This window comes from Cololabis saira, chromosome 2, assembly GCF_033807715.1.
Source record: "Cololabis saira isolate AMF1-May2022 chromosome 2, fColSai1.1, whole genome shotgun sequence".
Lineage (NCBI taxonomy): Eukaryota > Metazoa > Chordata > Actinopteri > Beloniformes > Belonidae > Cololabis > Cololabis saira.
Genome location: NC_084588.1, coordinates 1,336,475 through 1,361,920, shown reverse-complemented (window position 1 = coordinate 1,361,920; position 25,446 = coordinate 1,336,475). Strand labels below are relative to the sequence as shown.

General features: G+C 43.6%; 1 protein-coding gene across 2 annotated transcripts in view; it reads right to left on the bottom strand.

The window, feature by feature from the left end:
• Window positions 1–25,446, bottom strand: part of adamts17 (ADAM metallopeptidase with thrombospondin type 1 motif, 17) — a 193,226-nt gene that overhangs the window by 157,237 nt on the left and 10,543 nt on the right. For both annotated transcript variants that reach the window (XM_061735776.1, XM_061735787.1), the window contains exon 2: window positions 4,845–5,206. In XM_061735776.1, coding sequence (XP_061591760.1) covers window positions 4,845–5,206 — 362 coding nt within the window. The remainder of the gene's footprint in view (window positions 1–4,844; window positions 5,207–25,446) is intronic.

Genomic DNA, 25,446 nt, shown 5'->3' with positions numbered 1-25,446 from the left:
AATTGCGCCAAAATTACACAATAAATTAAAAATGGCTGACTTCCTGTTCGGTTTCGGCCATGGCTCCAAAAGACTTTTCTTTAAGTTGCGACATGATACAGGTGTGTACCGATTTTCATGCATGTACGTCAAACCGTATTGTGGGGCTTGAGGCACAAAGTTTTCCAGGGGGCGCTGTTGAGCCATTTTGCCACGCCCATTAATTTAACCGTAAAATATCAAATTTATCGCCAGGCCTGCCTTGCACGCAAAATTTGGTGACTTTTGGGGAACTATCAAATATGGACCAATCAGATGAAGGGGGGCGCGCTTTTTGCCGTCTAGCGTCGCCACGTTAACACTTTTGAAAGAGAAAAATAATGCGCGTAGTCACAGGATAGAGACGCACATTTTGATGTATAACACACCTGGGTGCACGTTACGGTTCGGGCCGTATTACTTCTCGAAGGAATGGCTCATATTGCTCCAAAATTACGTGATTAATTCAGAATGTTTAAAATGGGCGACTTCCTGTTCGGTTTCGGCCATGGCGCCAAGAGACTTTTCTTTAAGTTGCGACATGATACAGGTGTGTACCGATTTTCGTTCATGTACGTCACACCGTATTCTGGGGCTTGAGGCGCAAATTTTTTTTGGTCTGAACCAACCAGATGAAGGGTAGGCGCGCTTTTTGTCGTCTAGCGTCGCCACGGTAACGCTTTTGAAAGAGAAAAGTAATGCGCATAGTCACAAGATGAAGGCGCACATTTTGAGGTATAACACACTTGGGGGCACGTTACGGTTCGGGCCGTATTAACTGCCGAAGGAATGGCATAAATTGCGCCAAAGTGACACGATTAATTCAAAATGGCTGACTTCCTGTTCGGTTTCGGCCATGTCGCCAAGAGACTTTTCTTTAAGTTGTCTACTGATACAGGTGTGTACCGATTTTCGTGCATGTACGTCAAACCGTAGGGTTAGGGTTAGTTTTCCGGGGGGCGCTGTTGAGCCATTTTGCCACTCCCATTAATGTAAACCATTAAATATCAAATTTTTCGCCAGGCCTGACTTGCATGCAAAATTTGGTGACTTTTTTGGCACGTTTAGCGGGGCAAAAAGGCCCTCCTTCCGTCAGAAGAAAAAGAAAAAGAAAAAGAAAAAAAATTCCTACAGATACAATAGGGCCTTCGCACTGAAGGTGCTCGGGCCCTAAAAATGTCATCCATTCTGGATTCATTACAAATCAACTGAAATATTGCAAGCCTTTTATTATTTTAATATTGCTGATCATGGTTTACAGCTTAAGAAAACTCAAATATCCTATCTCAAAAAATTTGAATATTCTGGGAATCTTAATCTTAAACTGTAAGCTTGATTTTCTTGCGACCTCACGATTTGTGATCGGGAGCTCGTCGTGAGGTGTTAATCTCTCGTCGTTACCCCACGTACACTGCACGAGGCACGAGCAACGATTGGGTCAAAATCGGGCCCGATCAAAAAAAAGTCGCACGACTGAAAAATCGGCTCAAAACGAGCCGATAATCGCACAGTGTATGCCCGGCTTTAAGTCAGACAAGTGTTGCGCAACGCGTGAAGACGCATGGAAGGCAAGTTTGATTTTCTTTTCTGTTCTCCCGTTCTACATGTAGCTGAAAACCTTAAAGTAACTAAAGTAATGTATTTTTTTTGTCTTGGAGTAACTATAACGGGATTACCCAAATTACAACTGTAACGCGTTACATTACCGCGTTACTGGCGAATGTAATCTCGTTACAGTAACGCGTTACACCCAACACTGGTTACCAGCAACGAACCAGAAACTGTAACTAACCACCAGCTCTCCCAACTACAGTTCGGAGATAGGACTGGAAGATAAGAAAGGTAACATGTTTTTTCGAGAGAAGAAAATAGTTATGGGTTGTTGTTGTCGCTCTTTTTTCTTCTGGGCAAAAAGATTCTTATAAACCGACATGCCACCATGGATTATATCTGAGACTGTAATGAACAAAGGTCCCGTTCTTGAGCTGCTGCTGAAGCTCAAGAGTGAAGAAGCGGGGAGACTGTTTAGAATGCAGAACACGATGCACAATGCAAATCCATACAGTACATGCTGAAATGAAGGCTAGAGGGGATTAATGGGAGCATTTAAAAAAATGTTTTTATTTAATTCTGATAAATATGAATTCTAACAAAAAATCCTCCAAGGGGAAGCCCTGGATCACAGAAGATCTGAAGAAATTCTCTCGAAAAAAAAACAAACTCTATAGAAAATCAATCATAAATCCTTCTCCTACTAATATAGAAATCTATAAGCAATACAGAAATCGATTTACAGCTCTAGTAAGGAAAACTAAGAAAAAATATTATGCTGATAAATTTAATATTGCCTCAAATGACCCCAAGTCAACATGGAACCTCATTAACCACCTATTAAATCGTAGGAAATCACCTCTAGCCACACCTACAGAGATGAAGGGGAAGGAAGGCACTCTTTTCAACCCAAATGAAGTGGCTGATGAGTTCAATGATTTCTTTGTTAATGTTGGTTTCAATCTGGCATCTTGTATCAAGGCAGCTGATGGGAATCCCTGTGGCCTAATTAAAGGGCAGTTTCCCCCACTCTTAAACCTGGATCCCCCGAATCCTCAGGAAGTCCATAGTATTATCATGGCATTAAAGAACTCGGCGGCTGGGCATGATGGCATTAAGTCTGCCCTCATCAAAGAGACCATTGATTTTATACTACCACCTCTTACCCATATCTTTTCATTATCCTTTCAATCTGGAATCATTCCCCAGGAATTAAAAATTGCAAAAGTCGTCCCGATTTTTAAATCGGGTGACACTAATGAATTCGGAAATTATCGACCAATATCTATTCTTCCCTGTATATCTAAAATTCTGGAAAAGCTGGTCTTTCATAGAATATCTCAACATTTTGAAATTAACAATATATTATATAAACACCAATATGGTTTCCGAAAAAAATATTCCACAGAACATGCACTCCTCCAGCTTGTAAATAATATTTCCAACGCTCTTGATGATAAAAAATTTGCCTTAGGAATTTTCCTGGATTTAAGTAAAGCTTTCGATACTGTAGATCACAACATTCTTATCTCTAAGCTCTACAGGTATGGTGTGGCGGGAACCGCCCTTAACTGGTTCAAAAACTATCTGACCAATAGAGAACAATTTGTCCATGTTAATGACTTTTCTTCTAAAAAATCTAAAATCTTGTTTGGTGTACCCCAAGGCTCAATCTTGGGCCCTTTGCTATTCTTAATTTATATCAATGATATGCCTATGATGTGTAAAACATTTCTTCCTGTCCTGTTCGCAGATGACACTAATCTCATCGCTGTTCATGAGGATTTTCCCACTCTGATTAAATGTGCAAATGATGAACTTTCTTCAATTGCCCACTGGTTCCAACTTAACAAACTGACCCTCAATGTCAATAAATGCAACTTCATGGTCTTTTGTAACATTAATAAGTTCTATCCCAAGGAGTTAGCCAAAATTCTAATAAATGGTAATGAAATCCTTCAAGTCAATTCAACCAAATTTCTGGGGGTTATTCTAGATGAACACCTCAACTGGTGTAATCATATTGATCTCGTCTCCAAAAGATCCATGAAGATGCTAGGCATTTTGAGGAAAGTCCTCCCTTTAATTCATTCCTCAGCTTACTTAACCCTATATTATAGTTTCTTGTTCCCTCATTTAAATTATTGTAACATTGTTTGGGCAGCTAATTATCCGACTCATCTAAGAAAACTACTCTTATTGCAGAAGAGGTTTCTGAGATTGATCTCCCACTCCTCTAGATATGCGCCATCAGCGCCTCTTTTTCTGAAGTATCGACTCTTACCTATTGATAAGGTGAATGCCTATCAAACATGCCTTTTTATTCATAAGTTTATATACAGGAAACAAGATCTGCCTATTACTTTTCACAATTTCTTTATTCTGACAACAGACTTTCACTCATATCAAACAAGGTTTAGTAACAATAGCTTATCTATACCGTCCTCCCGAACCTCAAGTCACCAATTCAACATTACTTATAGAGGCCCCAAGCTCTGGTCTGACTTAAACTCTTCACTGAGGTCCACCTCCTCCCAATGCATTTTCAAAAAAAACCTAAAGGAATTTTTACTTTCCACAGGAACCTAATTTACTTTCTCTACTCGACCTTTAATTTTATCGACCTTTAATTATATATTCTTTCTCATTGTACTGCTTTTGTCACATTTTTTGTTCTTTCTTTGTGTCTTTTACTATTAGTTGTTTCAAGTACTTGAATTCCTGTTGCTATTGATCTTTGTCTTTTGTTGTTGTTTAGCTCATGCATGCTGTCTGCTTGTCCTTTGTTTTGTTTTTTTGACAGGGGTGGAACCTTGTATAAGTTCGCTATAGAACTTCGTTCCCTCCTTGCGCAGTGCTTTATGCATCTAATTGTGCTAAATTAATAAACTCTAAACTCTAAACTCTAAAGTAAATAAATAGTTACTTTTCATAGTAACGCATTACTTTTTGGTCTAAGTAACTGAGTTACTGTTTAATGAAGTAACTAGTAACGCTAACTAGTTACAATTTCTCAGTAACTAGCACAACACTGTTTATAAGTAAGCTTATTGAAACTCGTCTTTTATATATATATATATATATATATATATATATATATATATATATATATATATATATATATATTTGTATTGTTTTTTTTACTTTTTTTGTACTATTTTTTTTAACATGCATGTTCGAAATAAAATTTTCAAAAACCTTCAAAAGTGAGTTATTATTACCAACACTGAAATTATACCTTATTAGTAACCTCAAAGAACTAAATATAGTTTTACCAAACCACCGCAGGTGCTGAGCGATGCCAGAGAGTCCGTGCGGTTGATGATGAAGCCGGAGTAAAAACAGAACTGGTTCATGGATAAGCGGCTGACTTGTACGTGTTCATCCCCGAGCCTTTGCTCCACAACAAAGTTAGGTGACAGAATCTCCAGGTTCCGTGTCAGATTTAGAAATAGGTCCCTTCCAAAAACGGGCAGTGATACAACGATGTTCTCCGGATGCGAAGGTACTTGGCTTGAAGCGTCTGGCGACGACTGACCATGGCGCCGCCGCGAGTGAAGAGGATCAGTAAACCGGTTCCCCTCACGTTGGGACAGCAGCCTGGGAACCACCTCGTCTGTCTCCACATCCGCCTGGGCTGTGGGCATAGACAGCTTCTGTCACACACGACACTATTTACATACAACACATGTTATTTTATATACAGGACTGTGTCAGAAAATTAGAATATTGTGATTTTCTGTAATGCAATTACAAAAACAAAAATGTCATACATTCTGGATTCATTACAAATCAACTGAAATATTGCAAGCCTTTTATTATTTTAATATTGCTGATCATGGCTTACAGCTTAAGAAAACTCAAATATCCTATCTAAACAAATTAGAATATTCTGGGAATCTTAATCTTAAACTGTAAGCCATAATAAGCAATATTAAAATAATAAAAGGCTTGCAATATTACAGTTGATTTGTAATGAATCCAGAATGTATTTTTTTAATTGCATTATATAAAATAAAGAACTTTATCACAATATTCTAATTTTCTGAGACAGTCCTGTACAAGACAATTCAAAGTGCTTTACATAAAAACTTTAAAAAAAAGATTAAAATTTAAAATAGTTTAAAACCAAAATTAAAGACAGACATCAGTTAAAAATGATTAAACAAATGAGATGCAAGAAATAAAGGTTGCAGTGCATTGTGGGAGATTACTGAAATGCAGCAGTAAATAAAAAGGTTTTCAACTTTGACTTAAACCAGAGAGTTTCAGCAGCCCTGATGCATTCTGGGAGTTTGTCCACAGGTTAGGAGCATAAAAGCTGAACGCAGCCTCACCGTGCTTGCTTGGTTCATTGTCAGAGATGTATTTTGGTCGGCGACCATTTAGAGATTTATAAACCAGCAGCAGCATTTTACATCTGTTCTCGGACAGACAGGAAGCCGGAGTAAAGATCTAAGACGGATCAGGATCTAAGTTATATCGTCCCCTCTCCTGGTCTCAGTGAGGACTCAGGTCTCTTGTGGCGCTTTTTCACTAGTCCCTACTCAGCCCAACTCGACTCGCCTTTGCGCTTTATGACCAGATCTACCAGGAACTCTGTCTCTTCATAGCTGCTCACGGCTCCAGCTGACTTTTCAGCAGCACCGAGACAAACAAACAAAAAGCGTCGCCGCTTGAAGCTTCTCTCACTCTCATGTTTTAACTTGATATGGAACACAAGTCACAGAGCGTTTACATCACACAATCAAATACGTCACAGCGGCTTCGCTCCAACCTCCTACTTCTGATCTGGGTATTGAATTGTTATGGAAAAGAAACCAGGCCGAGTTGAGATGAGTAGAGCCGAGTAGGTGCTAGTGGAAAAGCACCATTGGTCTTATGGAGGACTCGGGTCTCCTGGTCTCAGTGAGGACTCGGGTCTCCTGGTCTCAGTGAGGACTCGGGTCTCCTGGTCTCAGTGAGGACTCGGGTCTCCTGGTCTCAGTGAGGACTCGGGTCTCCTGGTCTCAGTGAGGACTCGGGTCTCCTGGTCTCAGTGAGGACTCGGGTCTCCTGGTCTCAGTGAGGACTCGGGTCTCCTGGTCTCAGTGAGGACTCGGCATGGATGTATTATAGAACTGGATGGGAGATTGAAAATGGCCGCCCATTCATTTCAATGCATTCTGCTCAGCCAGCGCATACGCCGAAAAAAATTCTGACTTCCGGGTTTACTTCCGCGTTGTGCGGCCCATAGAGCATGCGCAGTTGAGTCACCTCCCATGATGCTCTGGGGCCTCCCATCATGCCCCGGGGCAATGACGCGAATATTAACATAATATGTATTAATATAATATATTAATTAATGTATATTATTACATGTATAGCATTACATATATTATTAATGTATTAATGTCCATCCATCCATCCATCCATCCATCCATCCATTAATGTATTAATATAATTTATGTATTAATGTATTAATATAATATAATTACATAATATATATTAATCTGCCGTGACGTCACGCCCAGAAAGAGACTTTTCTTTGACTTTTCTGGCCGTTATAAAACATTTTTGACGGATATAAAGTCCATGACTTAAAAATATAGAATACAAAGATTAGTAATTGCCGGTGATTACAGCTGGAGGTTCCTGTGAACAGTTTTAGAGGCTTCTCTTTTACTATTGCGGTCTATGGGAAAAAAGCTTTCTGGGCCCCATGGGATTTTTTGTTGCAGTACCGCGGCTGGCCACTGGAAAAGATCGGCGTGCCTTCTGAGTGCGAGACCCGGGGACTGGGACTCGGGTCTCCTGGTCTCAGTGAGGACTCAGGTCTCCTGGTCTCAGTGAGGACTCGGGTCTCCTGGTCTCAGTGAGGACTCCTCATTACAGTTACATTACTACATTACAGTAGTCCAGTCTACTGAAGATCTGGACCAGGTCTTCCAAGTCCTGCTGAGACATCAGTCATTTAATCCTCCGCAGGTTCTTTTCGTGATAACAGGCTGACTTACTTAATTTGTCTGTTAAAACTCCGGTCTGAGTCCAGAACCACTCCCAGATTTATGGCTTTGTTTTTGTTTTTGTTTTTTTTGTTTTTTTTTACCTTGTCTGCACACATATTATTGATTGATACCATGACGGTAGAAACCAAAAGTGTATATATGTGCATTATTACTATATGTAATATATACATATATATACGCACACATATGCGTACACATACATAAATATACACATACAAACCCAGTGTTTTTTTTTTTTTTTTGGGGGGGGGGGGAGGGGGTGGGGGGGGGGGTGACGACATCCACTGCCAATCCAGGAAGCAGGAACACACGGAGACACACGTCAAGCACTGGAAATCTGCAACAAAAAACCACAAACAAAGCACGAAACCGGCACGGAGCCATCCAAAACACGAACAGCAATCGACCTAAATCTTGAGATCTGATCGCAGTCTGAGCTAAGCTATCGCTACCGCTACCTAAACCCAAGAACTAGAGAGCCAGCATGCAGGTGAACAAGCCAGTGTGTATGTCTATGTGTGTGTGTGTGTGTGTATGTATATGATCATGCATGTGTGTGTGTGTGTGTGTGTGTGTGTGTGTGTGTGTGTGTGTGTGTATGCATGTGACTAAATGACTATATGTGTGTGTGTGTGTGTGTGTGTGTGTGTGTGTGTGTGTGTGTGTGTGTGTGTGGGTGTAATAAACCAAACAAAGCTCCACCTGAAGTGTATCTATAGTGGGGGAGGGGGGGGAGCAACCCCGCCACCCGCGAGACCAGAGGCCGACAAGGAAGAGCCCGGAACCCAGGCCACCGGCAACCCCACAGAGGGGAGAAGTAGGAGGGAGGCAACCCACCGCCTGCGAGGCCCCCCCCCCCCCCCCCCGGCGGCGGCCGAGGGGGCCCGCGGGCGGGGCCCCCACGGCGCGGAAAGAAGCAGCCAGGGATCCCGCGGCGGCGGACCGCGACCCAGGCGATCCCCGGCCACCCGGTCCGGGCCGGACACGCGGCCAGGAGGCCCTCACCCTTCAGGCCAACGACCCCCACCCGGCAGGGGGCCAGCCTGCCCGGAGAGACAGAGCCGCCCCGGCCGCCGACGCGGGCAGGCGCACCCGTCCCCCACGAAAGTGGCCCTCCAAGACCAGAGGGGCGCCCCGCCGTAGAGGCAGCGGGGGGGACCGGAGACGGGCCCGGAGAGAGGGAACCCCCCAACAAGGCGACACCCGCGCAGGCCCGACAACGGAGGGCCCCAGACCCAGGCATCCCATTCATTCATTCATTCACCTAATCGATACCTATACTAATAATAATATAATATACTATACATAATAATAATAATAATAATACTAATTAAAGCTGCAAGCAGCGATGAACGGGCCCTCGCACTCACGTCCACCGCCCCCCATAAGTATCAGAAATGACACCACCCACGACTTCCTATGTCAAACCATTGAAAAGTAATAGCAGAAAAAAGGGACAACCAATCAGAAGAAGGGGCGGGGCAAATTCAGGCCAATGAAGGTCAAGGACTCCATACAGAATCTGATGACACCACCCACGACTCTCTATGTCAAACCATTCCAAAGTTATAGCAGAAAATCGGGACAACCAATCAGAAGAAGGGGCGGGGCTAATTAAGGCCAACGAAGCTTAAGGACTCATTACAGAGTCCCATGACACCACCCACGACTTCCTATGTCAAACCATTCAAAAGTTATAGCAGAAAAAAGGGACAACCAATCAGAAGAAGGGGCGGGGCTAATTCAGGCCAATGAAGGTCAAGGGCTCCATACAGAATCTGATGACACCACCCACGACTCTCTATGTCAAACCATTCCAAAGTTATAGCAGAAAATCGGGACAACCAATCAGAAGAAGGGGCGGAGCTAATTAAGGCTAACGAAGCTTAAGGACTCATTACAGAGTCCCATGACACCACCCACGACTTCCTATGTCAAACCATTCAAAAGTTATAGCAGAAAAAAGGGACAACCAATCAGAAGAAGGGGCGGGGCTAATTAAGGCCAACGAAGCTTGAGGACTCATTACAGAGTCCCATGACACCACCCACGACTTCCTATGTCAAACAATTAAAATGTTATAGCAGAAAAAAGGGGCAACCAATGACAAGAAGGGGCGGGGCTAATTCAGGCCAATGAAGGTCAAGGACTCCATACAGAATCTTATGACACCACCCAGGACTTCCTATGTCAAACCATTCAAAAGTTATAGCAGAAAAAAGGGACAACCAATCAGAAGAAGGGGCAGGGCTAATTAAGGCCAACGAAGCTTAAGGACTCATTACAGAGTCCCATGACACCATCCACAACTCTCTATGTCAAACCATTCAAAAGTTATGGCAGAGAAAAGTATTCTAGGGGGCGCTGTTGAGCCGTTAGGCCACGCCCATTAATGCAAACCATGAAATATCAAATGTATCGCCAAGTCTGGCTTGCATGCAAAATTTGGTGACTTTTGGAGAACTATCAAATATGGACCAATCACATGAAGGGGGGGCGCGCCTTTTGGCGTCTAGCGTCGCCATGGTAACACTTTTGAAAGAGAAAAGTAATGCGTGGTGTCGCAGGATGTAGACGCAAATTTTGATGTATAACACACCTGGGGGCACGTTACGGTTCGGGCTGAATTAACTGCCGAAGGAATGGCATAAATTTCGCCAAAAATTACACAATGTATTCAAAATGGCCGACATCCTGTTCGGTTTCGGCGATGGCTCCAAGAGACTTTTCTTTAAGTTGTGCCATGATACAGGTGTGTAGCGATTTTCGTGCATGTACGTCAAACCGTATTGTGGGGCTTGAGGCACAAAGTTTTCCGGGGGGCGCTGTTGAGCCATTTTGCCACGCCCATTATTGCAAACCATGAAATATCAAATTTATCGCCAGGCCTGGCTTGCATGCCAAATTTGGTGCCTTTTGGGGAACTATCAAATATGGACCAATCAGATGAAGGGGGGGTGCGCTTGTTGGCGTCTAGCGTCGCCACGGTAACACTTTTGAAAGAGAAAAGTAATGCGTGTAGTCGCAGGATGGAGACACACATTTTGATGTATAACACATCTGGGTTCACGATACGGTTCGGGCTGAATTAACTCTCGAAGGAATGGCATATATTGCTCCAAAATTACGCAATTAATTCAGAATGTTCAAAATGGCCGACTTCCTGTTCGGTTTCGGCCATGGCGCCAAGAGACTTTTCTTTTAGTTGCGACATGATACAGGTGTGTACCGATTTTCGTTCATGTACGTCAAACCGTATTATGGGGCTTGAGGCACAAAGTTTTTTCTGTCGAACCAATCAGATGAAGGGTGGGCGCGCTTTTTGGCGTCTAGCGTCGCCACGGTAACGCTTTTGAAAGAGAAAAGTAATGCGTGTTGTCGCAGGATGGAGACGCACATTTTGATGTATAACACACTTGGGGGCACGTTACGGTTCGTGCTGAATTAACTTTCGAAGGAATGGCATAAATTTCGCCAAAATGACACGACTAATTCAAAATGGCCGACATCCGGTTCGGTTTCGGGCATGACGCCAAGAGACTTTTCTTTAAGTTGCCCCATGATACAGGTGTGTACCGATTTTCGTGCATGTACGTCAAACCGTATCGTGGGGCTTGAGGCACAAAGTTTTCAAGGGGGCGCTGTTGAGCCATTTTACCACGCCCATTAATGCAAACCATTAAATATCAAATTTTTCGCCAGGCCTGACTTAGGTGCAATAATAATAATAATAATAATAATAATAATAATAAAAATTCCTGCAAATACAATAGGGCCTTCGCACTGCAAGTGCTCGGGCCCTAATAATAATACTAATAATAATAATAATAATAATAATAACCATCTTTGTATAATATAATATTGATAAATTATTAAGTTGTTTTTGGTTTTTAACTTTACTGCTTGAAGCTGAGTGCTGACTTTTACTCCATCTCTTCGGCTCCAAACACCATTATTTCTGTTTTGTCTTCATTTAACTGAAGAAAATTCTGCACATCAACTCTTTAATTTTAATGTCGTCTGCGTCGTTATATTAGCACATTTAGTTTTTTTCATAATTCAATGTAAAATCAAAAATGTTTTTTACGATGATACTGGGCTTCCACAGCTACTCTGGTAAATGTTGACCCTCTAAAGCAGAACAGTTACCCCTTTTACACCAAGCTGGTTCCAGGGCTGATGCTAGTGCTGGTGCTAGAGCCGGTTCGCGGTTGGTTCTAGTAAGAACCGGTTGAGAACCGTTTGCTTTTACACAAGCTGGTGCTGGCCAGAGAACCACGTCATTACGTTACTGTATACGTCACTACCACTCCCCCTCGTTTTCATCCCTACCCTGATCAGGAAGCTGAGAGCCAAAAGCTGTTTTAATTTCAGCTGTAGCGCTGTTAATATGGCACTTTATTAAAGCGACACTACGTAACTTTTCCACCTTAATATCATATTTCCAGAGTCATTGTGATGGTACATCAACTTCCAACAGGTTTAATGACACCTCTGTCATGGTCTGAGGGGGTCAGTATCGCCTTCACTGGCACTATGTAACTTTGAGGAGCATGGTAGGAACCCTGCCACACTAAAAAACTACAAATCGTTACGACTTTGACAGCTTTACGGCATACGTCACTTCCCCCTCCTTCCCGATTCGCAGTCGAGACGAAAATGGGCGGGGCGTGGAGCTCAGAGCTCCGCAGAACCTGTTGCTGCATTGCTGCTGCAGCAGCTCCACACAACAGACGTGGGGAAAAGATCCTAATGGTCTAACTTTTCAACGGTTTCCTGCTCGGAGGCAGAACCACCCAGGCCAAGTATCTGATATAACACAGTAAAAGAGTGAAAGAGTCGTCCGCTCGCTTTGGATCGCGGCTGTAACGACCAAACACACAGTAAAGCCTGATTTATGGTTCTGCGTTAAATCGACGCAGACCTACGGCGTAGGGTACGTGGCGACGCGCAAAGTACGGTGCGTGTCGCCGCGTACCCTACGCCGTAGGCTCTGCGTCGATTTAACGCAGAACCATAAACAGCCTTAAACCACAAACACTCACACAGACCGGGTCGGATCAAGACACGGGTTTTATTCCCCACTTCGCCAGCTAAACCCAGTTGCTGGCCAGCTCTCTGCGGTGCAATTAACCCCAATCTTCAGATAAAACTAGTTTGTTGAGGAAAAAATATTAACTCTTATTTGTAGCTGCAGAGGAAAAAAATAATCTCACGAGGAAAAAAAAATATTGCTCACGCCTCGGAGCCTATATGGCAGTCAAAAAAAAAGAAAAGAGAAGTAAAAGGGATACAAAACATGTACTGTATGTTGTACTATTATACAAATTTATTGAAACACATGGGTCTTCAGTAGGGATATGGATCCAGACCGTTAATAATCATTATTTTCTCCATATACCGCTCCCTGGCTTCCTTGTTTAAGGTATCCCGGTAAATTCCAGTTCCTTTCCAGCAGTTTAACATCTTTTTTTTGCGTTCCTTCTGTTCACTTGGTGAAACAGAAAAGCGTCCTTCTCTCATCAAAACAAATGCAGCGACGGGACAGGATCTTTCCGGCAGTACGCGCTGGTGCTCATGGGAAACGTAGTGTTCTTTCTGGTAAAACACTACCGCTTTTGTCCACAAGATGCCGCCAAACTCAGAAAAGCTGAAAGTTACGTTGTGCTGCTTTAAGTTTTAATATTTTTTCAGGCTTAAAAGTAACTTTTAAAAGGAACCCTGGTTATTAAGACTTGTAGTCCCTAATTAGCCACAATTGTTCTCTTATACTAAAATATGTTGTTAGAAACACATAAAATAATCTAATTGCTTTAAAAATCTACAATGTTTATCACATATTTTGACCTGCGGGAGGCGCCATGTTTTACCTGCGCAATGCATTCTGGGGGCGATGACGTAGTTCGGTGGCTCTGGGAAGATAAGCCGCGTTAGTTTAACTGGGACAGGTATGTAAAACATAGATGAGCAGCACTCTCCCGGCCGTGGAGGCTGACGAGGGAGCCCATAAGACGTCTCGGTTCAGGCAAACTGGATCAAAGTTCTCGTGTGCTGTAATGCACGGGAGATCTGCAAAAATGATCAAAGTCGTGCGCATCTTACCAGTGCATTAGGCTACGGCGTCAACGGCGTAGCCGTGGCGCTAGAGCCTGCAGCGCACAGCCATCCGCTCTCCGCTCTCGCCGGGATGGAGACGCCGGTGGGCAGGATGCACGTTTGGGTGGGCATAGCCCACCCCTGCCGCCCCCCTAAAACCGGCCTCGGTGCTGGGTCCACCGTTTGATGAAAGACCAGAGGCTGAGGGGACTGGCCCGGGACTTTGACGAACCGGGAGGCGCAGACTTCGCGTCAAATAGGCAAGAACATCTTTATTTAATTTAATGACGCCTCAGATCAGGCACGGAGCCCGCCGACGGCTTCTGTTTTACATCCATTATTAAATAAATGGATGTAATATTAAAAGAGTCTGCTAACTTAACCGCCGTCTTCAACGCTCCGTTGTTTAAAAACAGCGCTCTTCCGTGTTTATTCTGCTTTGGTTGTTCAGTAACACCGTCCCCAGCCCCGCCCCCAGCCCTTGACGTAAGCACGTAGCCCCCAACGTAAAGCGGTTCTTACCCTGGCCCAGCAAAGACCTAGTGCTACAGTAGCACCAGTTTTGAGAGCCAGGAGCCGGTGCTTAGGCTGTGTAAAACCAACGAACTGGTGCTAAGTCTGGCTCTAGCCCAGAACCAGCCCTGGAACCAGCTTGGTGTAAAAGGGGTACAGTGATCTGCAGTAGAGCCTGTTTCTCATTGTGAGCCCAACTGTTCCAGTCTAATGTTAATGAACAAAACTGACATTTGGAAACAATGATGTAGGTGCACACATATTCTGATACGCTCCTCAGGGTCACAACTTGTCTGATTCAACAACCCGGCAATCTTATGACAATCACCACCCCACAAACGCATAGATGTGACTCACAACAGCATAAACAACAAGATTGAGACAGAACAGCACTGCTGACTTTGTGTTTTCTGGTATCAGCTGCCATGCAGCTAAAGCCTACATTATAAAACCGCCTACCAACAGTATTGGAGCACACATGCACACATGCATGTTCACTGGACATATATTACATATTAACATCCTGCATGCTTTCAGAGTGGTATATATTATCACTAAGTGGAACGGTTTTATTCTAAAAAAGTGTTTTAAAACCAAAACTCACCAATGCTGACATAGCATACAAGTCTTTAAACCTCCGCCTCCTAGTAAAAAACTTACATGTTGTTGCAACATCTGCTGAAACTCATTACACATGTTTGTTGAGCATTATCAAGCATGATGTGTTGAGCACCTGAAACAACCATTTTATGAATTAAGTTGACATTGTGTGTATAAGATCATCCAACTTAGTTGAGCTTGTATTTCAAGCTCAGGGCAAGAAAAGACAGACAGCAAGGGGTGATACACAAGGGGTCTGAGAATAAGGCTGTTCCTGCTATAAGGAGAGTTCATGTGTGGGAAAAGAACTGGACTTGAAACCAGACCAACTAAAACTGTAAGACTGTCACCTTTTGAGAGGCTGAGTCAGTATAGAGGGAATGTTCAATACGTCACAGATGCCACTTCACAGTGAGTTTCGCCCACTGAGCGGCAGAAAGACTGAGTGTCAGAAAGACTGAGTGTCAGAAAGACTGCGTGTCAGAGAGACTGCGTGTCAGAGAGACTGAGCGGCAGAAAGACTGAGTGGCAGAAAGACTGAGTGGCAGCGTAAACTTACAGTTTGAGCAATTCGAAAACATCTAAAATGGGAAAGAGCTGTTGTGCGATCGACTGTACTCATAGATTTAGCAAGAAATCAGAGTTATTTTTTTACAGACTGCTGAAAAATAAGCTTAACGCTTTTTATGGCATTTAATGTATATTTTAAAAAGGCCTTGAATGTCTTAAAAACAATCTAAAGCTTGTTTTTTCTACATAAATCAGAAATTCAGCCAGTGGGCCATGTCTGTAGTTTTACCGCTTCTAAAGCCTTTTTCTGTGCTTCATTCTGAGGTGAGGGGGGGCTATGATAATGAGGCTCTGCGCTGATTGGCTGCTTGAATGACGTGTAGCAGGGGAGGAGACAAAGCGTCGCTCCGGGGATAAGAGCAGCGGCTGCGTAGCAAAGCATGTCCACGGTTCTGCGTTAAATCGACGCGTACCCTACGCCGTAGGCTCTGCGTTGGTGTAACGCGGAACCATAAATCACCCTTTAGTCACCTCGTCTTCACACAGGAAGACTTAATTTAATTCTAAACAGGTACACCACGGTTATTTACTCCAATTCCTAATTTCATTTATGTTACAGACAAATGAATCATGTTAACTGTAAAGAAATCACAAAACTGAATTTTCACAAATGGCAACTTTATTGTGAAAATATATGAATAACATTTATGCACTATTGCTGGCTCAAGGAAGGACCGTGCGTCTTCTGAATGCGTCGTTTAACAGCTCCAGGTGCATTGCTTGGAAGATCTGAAAGAGAAGAAAAATGTATTACGGTACTAATAGAGCCGCCGGCGCCCGGGGCTCCCCCGGAGCCCCCGGGTTCGGAGCTCCGGGCCCGGAGCTCAGCTAAATACTTAGCCCATGCAAAGATCATACAAATATAAATAACATAAAGAATTAACGTCACTTACCGCTGACCCGTGTGCAGTTGCCCGGTCCGTTGGTACTGATCCTTTTATGAGGGTAAGTGTCGATGCAAAACCTCATTTTAACTCTCCGTCGCAGTGGAAACAGCCACCGCTTGTAAACAATGGCGGAGCTCCAGCCGGCGGAGAGAGCTGGTTGTGGCCGTGGTTTCAGCAGCGGAGGCCGAACCTCTGGAAATCTGCTCCCGTCGTGACGTCACGACAGGAGCAGATTCCGAACGGCTCAGTAGAAAGTCACATGACAGTGGAAGATTCTGCAGGGCGGGGGTACAGACCTTGCAGAAATTCATGGGATTTCATCTTTTCTGTGTTGGCAGGGTGAGGGGAGACCACTTTATATATGTTAAATCAAGAAAAAACGTGTTTTTCATAATAGGTCCCCTTTAAGAGAGACAAATGGATCGCTGCAATTCACAGAAACAACTGGATTCCATGCACAGAAACGTGGATGTGAGGTTCCCATTTTGTACCAGGTAATGTTGGATTTTTGGGTAGCTAACGTTAAACGGTCAAATCATAAGGTTCGGTGTCCTCATCACTTTAATTTCTACAACAAATCCTGCCTTGAAGTTGGACCAAGAGTCAAGACTTTTGTAAGCCTTCAAGCTTTGCTTCGTGTATTTCCCCGGCATAGAAATTAAGTACATATAAATATCAGGAAACTGGATTTGTGGCCAAACATTAATGTCCATGGACCACTGGTTCTTGGGGTAACTGTACCAAATATTAATGTCTATGGACCAGTGGTTCTTGGTAACTGTACCAAATATTAATGTCCATGGACCACTGGTTCTTGGGGTAACTGTACCAAATATTAATGTCCATGGACCACTGGTTCTTGGGGTAACTGTACCAAATATTAATGTCCATGGACCACTGGTTCTTGGTAACTGTACCAAATATTAATGTCCATGGACCACTGGTTCTTGGGGTAACTGTACCAAATATTAAAGTCCATAGACCACTGGTTCTTGGTAACTGTACCAAACATTAATGTCCATGGACCACTGGTTCTTGGTAACTGTACCAAATATTAATGTCCATGGACCACTGGTTCTTGGTAACTGTACCAAATATTAATGTCCATGGACCACTGGTTCTTGGGGTAACTCTACCAAATATTAATGTCCATGGACCACTGGTTCTTGGTAACTGTATCAAATATTAATGTCCATGGACCACTCGTTCTTGGTAACTGTACCAAATATTAATGTCCATGGACCACTGGTTCTTGGTAACTGTACCAAATATTAATGTCCATGGACCACTGGTTCTTGGGGTAACTGTACCAAATATTAATGTCCATGGACCACTGGTTCTTGGGGTAACTGTACCAAATATTAATGTCCATGGACCACTGGTTCTTGGTAACTGTACCAAATATTAATGTCCATGGACCACTGGTTCTTGGGGTAACTGTACCAAATATTAAAGTCCATAGACCACTGGTTCTTGGTAACTGTACCAAACATTAATGTCCATGGACCACTGGTTCTTGGTAACTGTACCAAATATTAATGTCCATGGACCACTGGTTCTTGGTAACTGTACCAAATATTAATGTCCATGGACCACTGGTTCTTGGGGTAACTCTACCAAATATTAATGTCCATGGACCACTGGTTCTTGGTAACTGTATCAAATATTAATGTCCATGGACCACTCGTTCTTGGTAACTGTACCAAATATTAATGTCCATGGACCACTGGTTCTTGGTAACTGTACCAAATATTAATGTCCATGGACCACTGGTTCTTGGGGTAACTGTACCAAATATTAATGTCCATGGACCACTGGTTCTTGGGGTAACTGTACCAAATATTAATGTCCATGGACCACTGGTTCTTGGGGTAACTGTACCAAATATTAATGTCCATGGACCACTGGTTCTTGGGGTAACTGTACCAAATATTAATGTCCATGGACCACTGGTTCTTGGTAACTGTACCAAATATTAATGTCCATGGACCACTGGTTCTTGGGGTAACTGTACCAAATATTAATGTCCATGGACCACTGGTTCTTGGTAACTGTACCAAACATTAATGTCCATGGACCACTGGTTCTTGGTAACTGTACCAAATATTAAAGTCCATGGACCACTGGTTCTTGGTAACTGTACCAAATATTAATGTCCATGGACCACTGGTTCTTGGGGTAACTGTACGGGTCACTGTCAAGTCCAACTGCCTTTAATTTAAGCCGATAATCAGCTGTTATCCCGTCTTCTCCACTAGTTGCAGCCATTTTTGCTGATGTTTTGCCACTCAGTAAGGGGGCTGGTCCAGTGGGGAAGTGATGTCAATGCAGATCCTGTATAGCCAGAGTCTGGTCTACCTATCTACCTAATACAAGAGAGCCGTCAGAAAACAGTTGGGGGGGGTTTGTTGAGAAGTGGGGGAAGGAACTGTTCATCATTCTGGTGGTTCTCGCTTTAATGGACCTGCACCTCCTTCCTGAGGGGAAGAGGTGGAACAGGTCATGACCAGGGTGGGATGAATCCTTGATGATCCTGAGGGATCTGGGCATGAAACGGGAGCAAAAGATGGAAGATATGTCTGGCTCCAATGATCCTAGTGGTCATCCTCGCCACCCTCTGCAGAGTGCTGCTCTGCCTTTGTGCAGCTGGAGTACCACATAGACAGGCAGGCAATCGCATCAATCTCAATCTCAATTTATAGGTTTATTTTCATTTAAATTCTGCGACAGTTCTCTGTTTGGTCTAATGTAAATAAAGTAGGAAAAACATTAAGTTTAATCTAAGACAGTATAACTAGTATATTGCCATGCTGTATGATTTTTTTTTAAACATCTCCCCTTTACTATGGTTTTTTTCATCAATCAGATGGTGGGGGTCAGAGGAGTGGAGGAGGTGAAGGACAGTGAAGAGACGGTATGACCACAACAGGGAGAAGGACAAAGAAGTCAGGAGTCGCGTTTCCATCACCACTAGATACGTCAAAAACCCTTATATTGAAAAAAAAATAGAAACGCCTCAAATTTGAAAAAACTTTCAACGTCACTGATTTCTTGATTTTTTGTGTTTTGTTGGGTGTCTTGACATCAATTACACCCAAAAAACAACGAACTTTTAACATTCAGTGTATTGTGTGCTTTCTGGGATTTGCCGCATAACTATGTAAAAATGGCGCATGTGGTTTGCTGGCGGGCCGTTACGTAACGGCCCGCTAAATCACCGCCCCCTCCACCCAGCTCCCTGCCTCCTCTCCTCTCCAGCGCACCATAAAGGCAGATTTATGGTTCCGCGTTACACCGACGTAGAGCCTACGGCGTAGGGTTACGCGGAGACGCGCACAGTACGCTGAACCCTACGGCGTAGGCTCTGCGTCGATTTAACGCGGAACCATAAATCAGGCTTAACACGGAGCTGTTTAGAGCCCCCTCTGTTCTCATCACCGGAGGAAAACTGCTAAGAAGACCCGCAGCCACTGACTGGACTTAAGATAAGGGGACACTGTTGCTTCGCATGCCTTTATTTTTATGATTGTTTGCGGTGGACTGCTTTTCTGTGCATGCTTCGCCAGTCGCTCCCGGCTTAACTCTCCGACGCCGCTGTTAGTTGCGGTGTGCGCACGGACTTCATCCCCGGGCTGTAGTCGCCCTGTCTGGGCTGTGTGTGTGGGTGTTTGTGGCATGGATGTATTATAGAACATTATAGATACATTATATGTATTATAGGTTTGTGGTCGGTGTGCGCGCGTGTGTGTGGAGACGCGGGCAGAAGTTTGTAGCAGTTGGTTGGAGGAGGAGGTTTGGAGGAGGAGCGGAGCAATGATTGACAGGAATGGGGGGAAAGGAAGCGTTTTTCACGGCGCAAAAAAAGACTGTAATAAAAAGCCAGGAATGGAGTACTAGAGTTAAGTTTTTCTTGTTACACCCTTTTAGACACATTTGAGGGATGTTGGCCAAGACTTATAATAGTGTTAAAAGCATTTTAAAAATGATGTCACAATACCTTTAATACGATGTAGTTGTCAGTGTTGTGCATGAACGAGTTCAAATGAACGCGTTCATTTCTGTGAGTTGAGCTGAACGCAACATATTTGCAAATAAAGAACTTGAACATGAACTTGTTCATTCTGCAGATCAAGAACTGGAATTTGAACTGTTCAGATTATGTGAGTTTCAGCTTCACTGTTTAGCTCCAATGATTACGGAATGATCCTCCTTCTCATTTCACCAACGGGCGGCGCACACATTTAAAATACTCGACGAGGCGACGACTTCACACTACATTACCCACAATGCACACTAGCATAACAACAGGCACCAGCTCCATATTGGCATTGGCAGCATTATCTAATTTAATAACAACATACATAAAACTGGGAACCAGTGATCAAATAAACAGCTGTAACGCAGTATAATGTGGCCAAGATTCAAAAGCACAAGATATAAAAAAAGTAAGAAATATAAATATGACTTACTGATCCAACAACATTAGGTGTCCATCCTGCAGCTCTTTGTCTCTTTCAGTTACTCAAACAAGTGTAAGTTGGTCCAGAACTGACTCGGGCTCTCGCTCTATTACTTTCCTTCACTTCCTTTGACAAAACCCTCATTGCTTTCTGCCATCGAGTACTTTCTAGTATGAAAAGATACACAGCTTCATTGGAGTTTGCAACATGCGCCTTTTTTCACTTCTTCTAAAGGCTGAATTCTGGTTCTGCGTTAAACCTACGCCGTAGAGTACGCGGCTAGGGAGTCTCTCCGTAGCTACGCCGTAGCCTGACCTGCACCTCCCAAAAAATTGAACTACACGTTGAGGCGACGCAGACCCAACGCAGACCGAGAGGGCTGTGATTGGTTTGCTGGGTAGCAGCGCGGCGAAATGGAGTGACAGTGAAGTCTGAAGGGTTCACGATGGCGTCACGGCAACGGCGTAGGCTCTGGTTTAACGCAGAACCATAAATCAGGCTTAAGCGTAAATACAGTGACGTACGTCGCAAACCAGGTCGTGGTGACAGGTGGGAGGAGGTCAGTCGCTTTTTGAGAACATAATCTTTGAGACGTGCTGGTGGAAGTTCCGTTCGTTTCATTATGAGTTCATATATCGCTGAAATAATTTAAAAAACATTATGTTAAGGTACGTTGTGTTACTTTAAGTTCTCAGAGGGCTACCACCTACGCAGATGATCAACCCCTACACAACTGAGGTTGCATGTGGTACCTGACCCTACTTCTCAGAGAACAAGACTGGAAGCTACAACAACATAAAGAAATGACATTACACTCTATTCTCTACCACAGTGTCAGATAATCACAACTAATTCTGATTGAACACCAGATTTCTATGGAGCTCGAACAGTCTCATAATTCACAAATGCACACACCGTTTCACAAATGCACAGGACAAAATTCGAAAATGCACAGAACAATTCACACGTGCGTAGGACAAGCTACACAAATGTATTTTTGATGCACACACAAATATAACCTGATTTACAAACGTTTTTTTGTCAGTGAGCTGCGCTGGATTTGCGTGTGACTTTTGAGACTCCCCTGACGTGACTCGATCCACAAATACGTTTTTTTAAACACGGAACGATCTGCAACCAATCAGATGTCTTCCTTTGTTTCAGCTAATCATAAGAGCGCACCCCACGTGGGGGACGATTTACTCTAAACCAATCAGATTAAAGGGGCGGATACACCGGCTGTTTGTACTGCGTTCGCTTAGAAAAGTGATTAATATTTCAAATTGGTGGAATAAAAATAAATAAACAAGACAGCAACACGGGATGGAGAGGAGATCACTGCTCTGATTTTCTTGTGATCTCGGTAAAGAAAACAGCGCGATCGGAGATGGTTTGTCAGGCCGTTCAACCAGAGCCGTCGGGAGACTGGAGAGCTCTAGTCCTGCCAATGCAGCAACTGATGATGAGAAACAGTCCTGTATTGGTGTTTACAGCTATAATGGCTGGAGGAACTGAGGCCTACATAACATAGTGTTGAATTCACAAATGAACAATACATTTAATAGTAAAGTTTTGTCAATACTAATATTAGCATTGGAAATACAGTACCATCTGATTCTATAGAACTTTTATAAACAGAACCTCAGTTATTTGTTGCTCTCAGAGCCAGTAGATGAGTTATGTAATACTGCCATGCAACTTCTTTTTCTGACCCAGAAGGTGGAGAAACTGTGTCACATGAGTTTCACTGCATTTCCTGTTAGATATGTTGAGTTTGTTAAGGGTTAGTCTCACTTTTTTGCTAATTAATAACCACAAAATTTACCAGAGTTTATCATTTAATCTCTGTTTTTCAAACATGTGTTCTGGGGGACCATAGCCCTGGAATCCTTTATACTGGGCAAAGCCACAATAGTATCTTATGTTCCTAACAGAGCTCTCCGTTCTCGGAGTTTACTCGTAGTTCCTAGAGTATCAAGAGGGGGGCACCAACCAGGGGGGTGCACCAGGGGGGCACCAACATGATCTGATGAGCGGTGATCATCACCCCTCCTTCTCTCTCCTTTCTCAGTTATTAATTAGAAGTATCTCATAACCATCATTGTTCTCCATTGTTCTTGTAGTTTGCTGTGCTGGTCTGCCTCCACATTTTCTCTTTTGTGTATGTTTCCGGCCAGAGTTTCAGGAGCTGCATGCTGCCCTGCAGTCTAGAGATGCACCGATCGATCGCCAAACGATCGGTATCGGCCCGATAATGCCCCTATCGGTTTTGATCGGAGATTGGAAAATAATAGTTCAGAGCTGATCAGATGACGTTTACAACACCAAACCGCCGCCCACGCGTGCGTTCCCGCACGCGTGGGCCAAGGTCTCCTTAGGTGGTGTAGCCGTCGCATCATCACTGAAAATGGCGGGAGTTTTACAATGTCTGAATAGGACAACAAATTAGCAGTTTGCAAGGTATGTCCAAAGGAGAAACCCCGAGGATGAATGTTACAAAAGAATTTCAACACAACAAAGCTGATAAGACATTTGAAAGTTTTTCACACGAAGGAGTGTATTGAGTTGCCAAAGTTAGCTGCAGCTAAGGCAGAGAAACAACAGGAGCCACGCCGCTAACTCCGCTGAACGTAACAGAGACCTATAAACCACAGCCAGAAAAAAAAAGAACTACATCGTAAGGTAATAGATAAGCCTTGATCATCAGCCGCTTTCTGTTGTAGAAGACATCGGGTTTAGCTGCATCGTTAGCTGCTTGGAACCACGGTACGTGCTGCCGAGTCATGAATATTTCACTGATGAATGTCCGCCGGAGTTATACCAGACTATATACAGTACAAAGCCTCATGCACGACGACAGTCGTGTCAGTCACGAGGGATATTTTGAGTTCTAGAGTGAAGAGTTTTGCTTCACTCACAAGAGTTTTCTCACACGCGGTGGATGCTACCGCTAAAGCTTTCACAAAGCTTAATAATTCATAATTAATTCTTATTTTAAGATTTCATTCCTCTTTCCACAGGAAAACTAAGGTTTATAGTTTACAACTTATATCAACTTTTAGAGAGTGATGTCTGCTGTGTCTGCTGCTTCCACCTGTCACCCTTTTACACCAAGCTGGTTCCAGGGCTGGTGCTAGTGCTGGTGCTAGAGCCGGTTCACGGTTGGTTCTAAGTAAGAACCGTTTGCTTTTACACAAGCTGGTGCTAGCCAGCAGCTGGCCAGAGAGCCACATCATCACGTTACTGTATACGTCACCACCACTCCCCCTCGTTTTCATCCCTACCCTGATCAGGAAGCTGAGAGCCAAAAGCTGTTTTGATTTCAGCTGTAGCGCTGTTAATATGGCACTTTATTAAGTTTTAATATTTTTTCAGGTAAAGTAACCTTTAAGATCCCCAACCTGGGCTCAGTTTATCCAAATAACGCCTGTTAAGAAATTTGCTCTGAAAATTTCGGAATTTCTGCCTGACTGCCGGCTCCGGAGCTGATTTATGGTTCTGCGATAAATCGACGCAGGGCCTACGGCGTAGGGTACGGCGTAGAGTACGGCGTAGAGTACGGCGTAGGGTACGGCGTACGTCGCCGCGTAACCTACGCCGTAGGCTCTGCGTCGATCGTCACACCATATGAGGAAGCCGACAGTTAAAAGCTGTTTTAATTCCTGCTGTAGCGCTGTTAATATGGCCATTTATTAAGTTTTAATATTTTTTTCAGGCGTAAAAGTAACCGTTAAGTTCCCCAACCTGGGCTCAGTTTATTCAAATAACGCCTGTTAAGAAATTTGACTTGAGAGCCGGTGTTCTGCCATTTTTTGCTGCTTTGCCAAAAAATGATACCTAATGGTTTTCTACCTTTGTAGAGCTACAATTTTATCGTGTTTTACTCCCTAAACCACGTCCTTTTCCCCCAAGTGGTCCTTGTCTCTTGCCAGGCCGTCATCGTAAATAAGAATGTGTTATTAATGACCTGCCTGGTTAAATAAAGGCGAATGACTGAATGGCTGAATATCAAATAAAGCGATATAATTGTTTTTTTTTTCTCTCTGTATCGTATAATTTTGACAAAGTGTAATGCAATTCATGTCATGGGTAATGTATTTTGAAGGATCAAATACTCGACATCCCATATTATCGTTTTTACATTGTGCAATAAATGATTGGCCTCGCAATCAAACTTTGAAAATCGACCGTGCGCATGCTCAGAACCACAAAGTAGCATTTTCTGGCAGGGAGCATGGAATGGCAGAACACCGGCAGCCCTGGGGCACAGCAGCTCCTCACACAGCCGGCTCAACCTGCGCCGTCTTCCCGGGGGAGAAACCTGCAGCTCTGTTGAGAATTACGCTGGATGAAAAAAATCATTTAGGAAGATAAATGTTGGTTTAATAGATGAAATCTATCAGTTTTAGCTATGCCTGTTAAGAAATTACGGCGTACGGCGCGCGTCGCCGCGTACATCAACGCAGAGCCTAGGGCGAGGGGGAGTATTGGGACGCACCCCAAGTGTTGCTGCTGGCTTCTCAAGCCTTTCTTGGACAGCAAAAGTTTGCGATCCAGCAGGTTGACCATTGCTGCTTCTGCTTTACATCCATTTTAACGTTAGATTTTAACAGTCTGTTAAGTTAACGGCTGTCTTCAACGCTCCGTTGTTTAAAAATGGCGCTCTTCGGTGTTTACTCCTGCTTTGGTTGCTCAGTAACACCGCCCCCAGCCCTTGACGTAAGCACGTAGCCCCCAACGTAA